Here is a 12821-nt window from a genome sequence, read left to right as displayed (position 1 = left end):
CATGTGGCGAATTTTGCGCGTGGCGAGTTTTGAGCGGCAACTTTTGTGTTTTGACTTATGTGGTGAGGTTGGTGTATGTGTGGTGAAATGTGTGCTGAGGGTAATATGTGTTCAAGCACATGGTAGTGTGTGGCGCATTTTGTGTGTGTTCATATCTCCGTGTGTGGTATCTCATGTCGGGGCCCCACCTTAGCTACTGTACGGTATATACTCTTTTGCGCCATCGCTCTCATTCTTTAAGTCCCCTTTGTTCACATCTGGCAGCTGTCAATTCGCCTCCAACACTTTTCCTTTCACTTTTCTCCCCATTATGTAGATAGGGGCAAAATTGTTTGGTGAATTGGAACGCGCAGGGTTAAAATTTCACCTCACAACATAGCCTATGACGCTCTCGGGGTCCAGACGTGTGACTGTGCAAAATTTTGTGGCTGTAGCTGCGACGTTGCAGATGCCAATCCCGGACATACATATACACACACACACACACACACACACATTCAGCTTTATATATTAGATGTACTACAGGATCAGATATTCAGTTTACTCCTCCATGCACACAATTACTTGCCTTTTCCACCGAAATCATTCTTCCATGAAGTTCGGTTCGGTGAAGATGGTTTATGCATTTTGTTGCATCTTCCGAAGAGGACATTGTTACAAATCCATAACAACGTGCACCAGGACTACGTGCATTGGTTACCACCTTTGCACCAACAACCTGAGAGAATGAAAAATGTTAAAAATTAAACTAAAATTTTAAGTCCTTACAGTAATAATCAGGCAAACATCATAACACAGATCTATGGACGATTCCAATGCAGATAGTTTACATTTACAAAGTTTTTCTAAAGAGTAACTCATCTCTATCGGTTAATTATTATACATGTATTGCAAAGTTATCAATTTTTGTAATGTACTTCGTTACTTTATTTTGAGTCATTGTATCCCAAGCAACACACCGCCATCTAGATTCACAATCCAGTTCAATCTCCTTTCTCAACACTGGAATCAAGGTAACCCTTCTCTAATAATTTTTTAAGCAGGGATTCTGCCAAGGTGCAATTAAAGGGCGCTTAAATGGGCCATAAATTGGGTATGGAAACCGCACTGCAGTATAGCATTTGGGAGAGAAAGAAGCAAAATAAGGTTGAAGTACAGTATATTAAAAAAAAAAAAAAAAAAACATTTAAAGAAAACCTATCAGCAGGTTTTGCCATGTAATCAGAATGAGGTAGGGACCGACTTCAGTGATGTCTCACTTATTAGGCTGTGTGCTACTGTTTAGGACTGCCAGACTAGCAGCCCACATACTTCCTGTTGCAACCACTCTCCCACCAATGATTTGAGGGCTTCATATCAATATACAACGTACGGTATACAGAAATCAGTAGTGTGGATGGGGTTAGCTTTTAAGCACTGCTACATCTATAGCAGAGAAATAAATTTCATCAAAACTGCTGCACATAGTAAGTTATGTGATATATCGCTGGAATCAGGGTCCTGAGCTCTACCTCAGGCTGATGTTATTACATAGCAAAAACCTGTTGACAAATTCCCTTTAAAGGGAACCTGTCACCCCAAAAATCGAAGTTGAGCTGTGGCCACCGGCATCAGGGGTTTATCTACATCATTCTGTAATGCTGAAGATAAGCCCCCGATGTAGCCTGAAAGATGAGAAATAAAGGTTATATTATACTCACCCAGGGGCGGTCCAGGCCCAATGGGCGTTGCGGTCCGGTCCGGCGCCTCTCTGACCTTTATCGATGCCTGCGCACTGCTGTACTTTGCCCTGCCCTCAACAGGGCAGACAAAGTACGCCTGCGCCGAAGCTGCGGCGTAAAGACATTAAGAGGAAGTCATCGTAAGAAGATAGGAGGCGCCGGGCCGGAAATTGACACCCATCGGGCCCGGACCCCAGCGGGACCGCCCCCTGGGTGAGTATAAAATAACATCCTTTTCTCATCTTTCAGGATACATCGGGGCTTATCTACAGCATTACCAAATTGCCATTCTGATCCAGCGAGCAATAGTCGCCTTGGAAGCTGGCAGGCCTCTACGCATGCCATCTGAAATGACGAAAAGAGTCAGTCTTCCGAAATGAAGCCGTTCTAGCCAGATAGACCCTCACCACTCTGACTAGGTCTAACTTGTTCAAAGAATGCTCCAGAGGATGAGTCGGAGCAGGACAAAAAGGTAGAACGATGTCCTCATTGAGGTGGAAGGTGGACACCACCTTAGGAAGGAAGGTGGAGGCCTGAAAACCACCTTATCCTGGTGAATAACCAAGAAGGGAGGTCGACAAGAGAGGGCTGCCAATTCCGAAACACGCCGGATGGAGGTGATGGCCACAAGAAAGACCACCTTTCAAGATAGAAAAGACAGGGAAACCTCCCTGAGCGGCTTAAAGGGGGAACCCTTCAGGACCTCCAGGACAACATTGAGATCCCATGGATCCACGGGAGCCCGGTACGGAGGAGCTGCATGTGCTACTCCCTGAAGGAAGGTCCTGACCTGCAGAAAAGGAAAAGGATGGAAAGCGCTGAAACCTGACCCTTTAGGTAACTAAGGGCAAGACCAGCATCCAGTCCTGCCTGGAGAAAAAGAAAAGCCCGAGGGAGAGAGAAAGTGGGAGGAGTCGCGATGCTGGACTAGGCCCCGGCAGAAGCCGGGGACTTAATTAGAAACTGATGAGAGAAGGAGCAGCGCGGATGCCAAAAAAAGGCCTCCACGCTGACACACCAGTTACCCCCGCCCAGAAAAAGAGCACAGAATAAAGAATAGTGCCAGGCAAGGGGCAGGGAGGTGGGAGGGGGGGAGGGGGGGAGGGAGACTCTGGAGCGGGAAACAACCAGGCCTGGACCCCCGAGAACACAGAGCTAAGACCTGAAACTGAAGTGTAACCACTGAGCGAGCCCTGCGTTCCCCACCTAGAGCAGAGAGAATACTCACCTCCTTCATCCCACGCAGCCAGCTGGAGGAAGAACCCTGGGAAAAGAGAGGTACCTCAAAATTCAGGGAATAAATCGGACGTCCAGAAGGAGCTGTTTATGTACGTCCTCGTCTCCTCAAGCACACAGGCTCTGGTGGGTGAGTGGGTGGGAGATGGAGCTAGGACCGGTCTAGATCTCCTAAACACGCTTCTGTGTTAGGGTTCTTGGTCCTCCTGTTAGATCTATGAGGATACGGGGTGGCAGAACACGCAGTACTCTATCTGTTTGTGGGAGAACAGTTGTGACTATTCACACTGTATCCCACCGGAAACCTGAAAGGGAACAACGCACATTGAGGTAGATATGGGTCTAAAGAAAGACCCGTGTCCACCTCCTACTGACACTAAGCTAAACTGAATTTCTGAATGCCAGTCGGTGGGGTGTATACTGAAGAGGAGGAGCAAGCTTTTTTTGTGAATAGTGTCAGCCTCCTAGTGGCAGCAGCATACCACCCATGGTTCCTGTGTCCCCAATAAAGCGATAGAGAAAAGCCTATACTCTCCTCCCATGCCAGTGCCATTCCCGCGGCGTCAGCACTTGCTCCTTCCCAGCGCGCGTGTGCTGTTGTGACACGTGACTCCGGCGCCCAATCGGCACTGTCATCACTATCCCTGTCCTCCAGTTGAATTTATCATGAAGAGGAAGCGAGAGAAGTTGCAGTCCGGACTTCATGTTCAGTCAGTTGGAATGTGGGGGCCGACTCCGGCACTGAATGTGCGCCTGGTTCACATGTCACAACACCCACACAAAAGCCCCGGGACCACAAGTGTCAACACCGTGGGAACAGTGCCAGCAAGGGAGTATAGGTTATTTTTATTTCACTGGGGCCAAACACATAGATCAAGAAAAGGTTGTCCAAGTAGTGGACAACTCCTTTAAAATGAAAGATTCTTGTGTTTTTTTCCCCCTCACAAAACTATATAAAATGAAGATATTTGGCTCCTCCTGCTTTAGATCATGGTGCCTGCAGATTGGACTACATTTTCACGGGGAGAGGTTCCCTTTAAGCCAAATAACAGTGTTCATACAGGACAATGGTCAAGCACTAGTAATTAACATTGCAGCCTATAATGGCCTTCTGTTCAATTTTGAGCACCTAGGCAAGGGAGGATCTGCCCTCCAGGAACAGGAAAAGTGGATAACAACCAAGTACACTGCTTCATCCACAGTCTTTTCATGTTACAGGGGGTGATCACTGTGGTTCCCCACTAAATCCTGGGTGCAGTATTTTGGTATTGGAAATCCTGCTGAACAAACGAGAGAGCGAGCTGTTCTTCAGCAAGCAGGCAGAATGGGCAATGACATAGGGGTTACACCCACTGAGAATGGAGAAAGAGGCAGACCGCACAGGATCTGCTAAATGTTGCGAGCCATAACAGAGCATAAGCCAGCATAGTGACACGAACAGTAGCAACTAGAGTGGACCAGGTAAACCTGAACTATTATCCAACATGTCTGAAGAAGGTAGCATGGCTGAATATTCTGAATGTTCCTGTACTACTCCTCCTCCAACTCAAATGGAAAACTTTGAGGATGCTTTTAAAAGGAGAGACAGTCTTCTCATATAGTCATAAATTATTTAATATCTTTATCTTGGAAGCCCAAATTTTCCATCTTGTCTTGAACTTATATGGAGACGGAAGCCAAAGCCACTTGAAAAATCAGAAAAAAAAACTTTATTGGTCAATAGCAACATTTAGTAAAACCATAAAAACAAGGGAAAACAAGTGCAGAAAAAAAAAACTCGCAGGCAACATCATAACCTGCTTCTTAGAGGCACCTCAGTTCGTTGTACATAAAATTATTTACACTGGTAAAGTTCACAAATAGATGGAATGTCAAAGTAAAGAACATTGTACAAAGGCAGGTAATAAGGTATAATTCTCAAATACGGTGCCATGTAGCTAAAACTATATAGTAGGGGAGGGGAACCTCAGGCCCCAGGGCCATTTACAGCCCTCGATGACCTTTTATCAGGCCCCCGAGCAGATACTCAGACCGCATTCCTAGCCAAGGGGCTATATTTTGATTGCCACCAGCTCATTAATTTCTTCTTGCAGTGTTCACTACTGAACACTGAAGGGCATACAATGAAATATTACATCCTGAAACCAGTGCCAGAGTCAGGATGCACTTTGTGGGCGGAGTTTCTACGGCCACCGAAGGATGGTATAAAAATCCAAATGGCTCTTGGCAGAAAAAAAAAAAAAAAGAAGGATTCCCCACTCCTGCTCTATAGCATTCAGACAGGCACCAAGTCCTGTTGGATTTGCAATTCAAAATGCTATTGATGGAGTATATTCAGTAAATCATAGAACATGACCATTAATACATAATTTCAAGAACTAGCCAGTGCCTTATCAAACACCTTGCATATACCAGTACTTTTACCTTCCAATTAACAACAAAAGTGCTTGTGCTTTAACCAATAGTTGGTATACTATAGACGTAAACAATACAGGGGTAAGTGCAAAATGCAGTCACATGTTCAAATTAAATAGCAAAGTGCTATGCATTAGAAAATGCAAAAAAATACACTAGAATGTAAAGGAAAGAGGCGTAATTCATTAAGGTATATAGGGTAAAGGATGTAGGGGATACAACCTGGTTGTGTGGCACAGGCCCCGACAAGCATTTCAGCTTTTTCCTGGGGGTTGGTAAGAGTTTTTTTCTGCACTTGTTTTCACATTTTTACTAATTGTTGCTATTGACTAAAAAGTTTGTTGTTTTTTTTTATTTGCATGTGGCTTTGGCTTTTGCCTCCATATAGGTTGATAAATTTGGGAGTGCTCTTAAGGTACTGTCACACTAGACGATATCGCTAGCGATCCGTGACGTTGCAGCGTCCTTGCTAGCGATATCGTCCAGTGTGACAGGCAGCAGCGATCAGGCCCCTGCTGTGCTGTCGCTGGTCGAGGAAGAAAGTCCAGAACTTTATTTCGTCGCTGGACTCCCCGCAGACATCGCTGAATCGGCGTGTGACACCGATTCAGCGATGTCTTCACTGGTAACAAGGGTAAACATCGGGTAACTAAGCGCAGGGCCGCGCTTAGTAACCCGATATTTACCCTGGTTACCATCCTAAAAGTAAAAAAAAACAAACACTACATACTTACCTACAGCCGTCTGTCCTCCAGCGCTGTGCTCTGCTCTCCTCCTGTACTGGCTGTGAGCGTCGGTCAGCCGGAAAGCAGAGCGGTGACGTCACCGCTCTGCTTTCCAGCCGCTGTGCTCACAGACAGTACAGGAGGAGTGCAGAGCACAGCGCTGGAGGACAGACGGCTGTAGGTAAGTATGTAGTGTTTGTTTTTTTTTACTTTTAGGATGGTAACCAGGGTAAACATCGGGTTACTAAGCGCGGCCCTGCGCTTAGTTACCCGATGTTTACCCTGGTTACCGGCATCGTTGGTTGCTGGAGAGCGGTCTGTGTGACAGCTCTCCAGCGACCAAACAGCGACGCTGCAGCGATCCGGATCGTTGTCGGTATCGCTGCAGCGTCGCTAAGTGTGACGGTACCTTTACTGTGTGGGCATGGAATAGGTTAATCTAATTTCTATCATGTAGAAATAGCTGAAGGCCATCAGGGCCACAAAGAGCTTATGCAATGAAGTCTAAATCCATTCAGTTTACCCTGTTTTAGGTACTAGACAAGCATGGTAGACAGTTCTCCATAACAAAGTTTGTTCTGTAAAAGGGAAGAAATATAGAGTACCTAGAAAAAGTTGTATATTCCTAAAGCTATAAAACGCAAGTATTCTTTTGATGAAGGGGGTGCCTGTTTGGAAGGACCACCCAAACTTGATGTTCCCATATCTAAACTGTCTAAATGAAACACGTTTTACCTTCTGACATTATGGGTGCACCTATGCCTATACTCCAAGTCTGGATAAATCAATAAATTAGAAGCTCAGTTTAAAAAAGATGCTCTTAGAAATTTAAGCGTAAACGTCCTTTTTACGTATTATTTCAAATCAATAGTACACATGAAAATAAGAAACTTTGTAACATATCTGATCAGAGAAATCTGCTTCTTTCTTTGCCAGAACTGGTCATTATCAAAACTCAATTCTGAAGATCTATATTCAGTGAAGACACTGTCCCATTACGGAGATAGGAGACGGAAGCCTTTATGAGATTTTATGTAGATAAAAGGAAGGAGCTTTGCCTTCAGCTCCTCAATCTACATAGAATCTCATTAGTAACAGCTGCTAGCAATATGAGAAGCTGGAGAAATACCAAGGACTCACAGACAAATTGGAGAAGGTTTGGAAGGTGAAGGCAGTTATTCCAGTTGTGATAGTGGTCACTACTCCAAGTACTCCCAAGTTGGAAAAATGGCTACAACAGATCTCAGGAGCAACAACTGAACTCTGTCCAGAAAAGCATAGTAATAGAGACTCCCAGGCCTCTGGCAATGGCCTAGGAGTTTCTCTAGTACTGCGTTTGTATGTGTATAGATATACAGGGGGTATGGAAAGTATTCAGACCCCTTAAAATGTTTCAACCTTTGATTCATTGCAGCCATTGTACATACATACGGTACCTACCTCAAAATAATAAAGGGAACACCTTAACACTACAATGTAACTCCAAATCAATCACAATTCTGTAAAATAAAAGTTTTCAGTTATGAAGCAACATAGATTGTGAAATAATTTCTCCTGCTATGTTGCAAATGGAACAGACAACAAGTAGAAATGATAGCAAGGCAATCAGCAAGACAGCCCCTATAACAGGAGTGGTTCTGCAGGTGGGGACCACAGACCATTTCTTTGTGCTCATCCTTTTTGGCTGCTTTGGTCATTTTTCCATTTGGTCATTGTGCTCACCCCTAGTACTGTACAATAGCAGGAGGCAGTGTCTACAACCCACACAAGTTGCTCAGGTAGTTCCACTCATCCAGGATGGCACATCAATGCGAGCTGTGGTGAAGGGCATCTGTGTATGTCAGCACAGTGTCCAGAGCATTGAGCAAATACCAGGAGAAAAACCAGTATACCAGGAGACGTGGAGGGACAAAAGGAGGGCAACAACCCAGCAGCAGGACTGCTACCTCATCCTTTGTGCAAAGAGGAACAGGAGGAGCAGTGACAGCCGTGCAAAATGACCTACTGCAGGCCATTAACATCCATGTGTCTGCTCAAACATTCAGAAACAGACTCCATCAGGGTGTTACGAGGGCCCGACATGAACAAGTGGGTGTTGCACTTACAGCCCAACAACATACAGGGCGATTGGTGCCCTGTGCGATTCACGGATGAGGGCAGGTTCACACTGAGCACATGTGACAGACAAGACAGTCTGGAGATGCCTTAGGAGAAAGTTCTGCTGCCTCCAACATCCTCCAACGTGACCGTTTAGTAGTGGGTCAGTAATGGCGTGGAGAGGCATTTATTTGGAGGGTCGCGCAGCTCTGCATGTGCTAGCCAAAAGGTACCCCAACTGTCATTAGGTACCAGGATGAGATCTTCAGACCCATTGTGAGACCATATGCAGGTGCAGTGTGCCTTGGCTGACTTCTGATGCGTTATAATTCTAGGCCTCATAGCTGAAGTGTGTGAGCAGTTTCTGCATGATTAAGGCATTGATGCTATGGGCTCGCCTGCCCGCTCCCCAGACCTGAATCCAATCGGGCACATGTCTCATTCCATCCATCATGTTGCACCTGTCCGGGAGTAGACTGATGCTTTAATCCAGGTCTTGGAGAAGATCCCACAGGAGAACATCCCTTGGCTCATCAGGAGCATGCCCAAGCATTGCAGACAGGTCATACAGGTACGTGGAAGCCACACACACACTACTGAACTTCATTTCCTTGTATTGAGGCATTTCCACTGAAGTTGGACCAGCCTGTAATTTGACTTTCCACTTTGATTTGAGCATCATTCCAAATCCAGACCTCTGTGGGATATTAATTTTGTTTTACATTGATCATTGTTATGTTTTACTGTTCTTAACGCAGATTTACAACTGGAATATTTCATTCAGGGATATCTAGGTTGTGAGATTTTAGTGTTCCCTTTATTTTTATTTAGAAGTGTATAAAATAAATCCAAATATATTGGTAACACACACACACCTCCATCCTCTTCACGTCCCTGTCTCCACTGGATGTGACACGAGTCCGGCCGCACTGCGCAGGTTATAGTGTCTTCGGACAGAAGGACACATCCAGCATTATATTATACATACCATGCTTAAAAAAAGGGGGGGGGGGGAACACTTAAATACCACATCCTAAATTATGTATGCATGGATTAAAAAAAAAAAAAGAAAAAGAAAAGAAAAGTCCGAAGATCGTCCAAAAAAAAAATAATCTTATGTCGCAATTTTCTGAGACCCACAACATCATCCATTATCATGATCTGGAGTTGGGTGAAAACTTATTTTTTGTAAGCAGAGCTGACGTTTTTACTTAAGCCATTTTCAGGAAGATGCAATGTTTTGATCACCTCTTATTACAATTTATTGCAGGTTTGTGGGGGCAAAAAATTTAAATTCTGGAGTTTATTTTTTTCTTGTTACGACGTTTACTGATTAAGTTACTTTATATTTTTATACAGCAATCATTTCTGAATGCAGCTAAACCAAATATGTATTTTAATTATTTTTATGTTTCGAATAGGGCAAAAGGGAAGAAAGTCTTTTTTTTTTTATGGCTTTAAGGCTATGTGCACACGTTCAGGATTTTTCGTGTTTTTTCGCTATAAACGTGATAAAAACGCATAAAAAAACCATACATATGAATCCTATCATTTAGAATGCATTCCGCAATTTTTGTGCACAATGCGTTTTTTCCGTGAAAAACGCATCACGGTAAAAGCCGCATGTTCATTAATTTAGCGGAATTTTTCGTTTTTCCAGCTATTTAATGCATTGGGAAAGGTCTGGGAAAAAAAAACACGCGTAAAAAAGGCGCGAAAAAAACGCACGCGGATTTCTGGTAGAAATGTCCGGTTTTTATCAGGAAATTTCTGCAAGAAATCCTGAACGTGTGCACATACCCCAATAGTCTGAAGCAGTGATCATCCCATCACCTGTGCTACACATAGCAGGGCTTCAGCACTGATAGGTATAGCAGAAATTATGATCTATTTACACCAGCAACAGGTCAAGATTCATAGAAGATTCACAATGACCACCACGATGGTTTTCTGCAGACCCACAGATGTCATGTCAATGCATCAGCACCCAGCAATCATATGGCAGGAGCGCAGATAGGCAGGACTCGTGACGCACTTCATGCCAGCCAATGTTAAATGCCACTTTTCGTGATTGCCAGTGACATTTAAATGGTTAAAAGTCGGGGGCAGATCTCCGCTTCACCCAGAGCTGTTAGAAGTACATGACACCTGATTAGATCACATGTCATCTACAGGGAAAGATGCAGGCTCATTGACAGAGCCCGATTCAAAAGGCAGGGACAAGTAGTTGGACATCAAAATACAATATATTCTTCTGTGGAGGTGTACTTATTCCCCTGTGCAACATTGCCCTATCATTAGCAAGTGTCATGAAGGGAAAAGAAGAAGACACCCCCATAATAGCTCAGACAATCTGTAATTGCATTCATCTCTGCAGTAAGAGCAAAGTGGCATGAAAAAAGATGATGTGAGAATACCAGCACCATTAGCTCATAGCAGTCAGTGTGGGAGGAGGGGCAGCACATCAGAGCTAACAGGACTGGACAGCTGCAGATGGTTGTAATGAAAACAGCCAAGGCAGTATTTTTATGCCAACTTATGATTGGTCAATCTCATACAGGGTAAGAAGTACACACCTCAAGAGAAAATTTTCTGGTACCCCCCCCCCCCCCCCCCCCCACACACACACACACACACCTACCTCCAGACTTAAATGATTGTCTGGTACTTTAACAGTGATCGGTCATCAATACCAAATCTGTGGGGGTGCAACACACTAGAACCCATGCTGAATAGCTGTTCAGGTTGCCAGCTGAGGCCAGCAAAGAAGAAAAAAAAAAAAACAACAACTATTAACTACAAAATGGCAGTGATGGGGTGTTGCAGATACACCTTTGTTAATTTCATTGTGCCGCGCTTAATCAGCAGGGGCTCCAAGTGTTGCACCTCCACTGATCTGGTAGTGATATCTTTAGTACAAGTTAAGCCATCAATATTAATAAATCAAACAACCCCTTTAAAGAATAACCTAGATTTTACAAATTAATAACTGCACAATGGTAGAAGAAATTAAAAAAAGCTTTTTAGTCAGCTTTGCAGCCACTATGTTGTGAAGAGGCCAATGTAACATGCTCAAACTGGCAAAAAATCCTCTAGTTTTTATTAGCATACTAAACATTGATATATATCACTTTACATAATTTTTAAGTTTCACCACTTTCAAACAAAAGCATTTAAAAAATTTATTTTATCCTAGACTACCATATGTTGAAAGCCTTTACCATTTTAAGAATGGGGGTGCACGCAAGCATCCCAGACGATAAGCGTCATGATACAGCAGTTTTTCCATGGCAGTTAGTCAGGGCAGGAGTCTGGTAACCCACACTCTGCACTCCCTTCTATCCATGTGCTTTATTACTATCCTCCTATGCTCCCTTGCAATCCACTTACACCGACCAATCCCCCCTCCATCACGACTCATATACATCAGCCCCTCACTTCTTCCCTCTCCCATGTACAGCTCCCATGCACTTCTCACCTTCTTGAAAAACCTCACTCCATCTTACCCAAACACACTGCACAAAAAAAACTTCTTACAATTCCAAAAACTTCTTGCTCTTTATCTTCCTGCTCCTACTGATTTCAATGGACATCTCCCCCAACCCCGGTCCCCCTTCCCCCAACCTCAACCCCTACCCTACCTCACATCGAAATCTTAATAATCTGACTAATATTATTTGCACTCCTTCATCTCCTTTTAATTGTGCCCTTTGGAATCCACGGTCTGTTTGCAACAAGCTTTCTTTCCTTCACAATTACTTTCTGAAAAACTCTCTGAATCTGTTGGTCCTCACGGAAACCTGGATTCAGGATTCTGACACTGTCTCTCCTGCTGCCATTTCCCATGGTGGCTTACAATTCTCCCATTCCCCAAGATCCACAAACAGACCTGGTGGTGGAGTCGGCATACTCCTGTCCCCACAATGCACTTTCCAGGTCATCCCCCCAGTTCAATCACTCTCATTTTCTTCTTTTTAAGTCCACACCATCAGGCTCTTCCGTCCCCTCTCCCTCAGAGTAGCGGCCATATACCGGCCCCCAGGCTCACCCACCCACTTCCTGGACCATTTCTCTGCCTGGCTGCCACACTTCATGTCCTCAGAACTACCAACCCTTATCCTCGGAGACTTCAACATCCCCATAAACAACCCCACTTCCACAACTGCATCCCAGCTTCTATTACTAACCACTTCTCTAGGCCTCTCACAGCTCTCAACCTCTGAAACACACAGACGGTAACACCCTGGACCTGGTTTTCACTCGGCTCTGCTCAATCTCCTACCTTGATAACTCACCGCTTCCCCTCTCTGACCACAACATTCTCGCTTTCACACTCACAAATCCTCGCTCACCCCAGCACCCTCCTACCTACCATTCAGTCAGAAATCTACATGCCATTAACCCTCATACACTTTCAGACTCCCTACACTCATCATTGTCCCCAATCTCTTCTTTTTCCTGTCCTGATCTGGCTGTACATCACTTCAATGACACTCTTAGAAGCACCCTTGACCAAGTAGCTCCCCTCACCCTCAGAACCTCCAAACACAGAGAAACAGCCTTGGCTCACATCTCAAACCCGATTTCTCCAGCGATGCTCTAGGTGTGCTGAACGCTTATGGAGGAA

The 12821-nt window shown here is 44.5% G+C and overlaps 1 protein-coding gene across 8 annotated transcripts in view; it reads right to left on the bottom strand.

Moving 5' to 3' along the window:
* Positions 1–12821, bottom strand: part of LOC138680452 (scaffold attachment factor B2-like) — a 702355-nt gene that overhangs the window by 476809 nt on the left and 212725 nt on the right. For all 8 annotated transcript variants that reach the window (XR_011321619.1, XR_011321628.1, XM_069767880.1 and 5 more), the window contains exon 8: positions 569–718. Coding sequence is in view for 6 of the 8 variants with exons in the window: in XM_069767880.1 (XP_069623981.1) it covers positions 569–718 (150 nt within the window). In the remaining 2 variants the exon portion in view is untranslated. The remainder of the gene's footprint in view (positions 1–568; positions 719–12821) is intronic.

Source organism: Ranitomeya imitator, chromosome 1 (assembly GCF_032444005.1).
Source record: "Ranitomeya imitator isolate aRanImi1 chromosome 1, aRanImi1.pri, whole genome shotgun sequence".
In the NCBI taxonomy this organism is placed as follows: domain Eukaryota; kingdom Metazoa; phylum Chordata; class Amphibia; order Anura; family Dendrobatidae; genus Ranitomeya; species Ranitomeya imitator.
The sequence above is the reverse complement of the archived record's forward strand: the minus strand, read 5'-3'. Positions and strand labels throughout refer to the sequence as shown.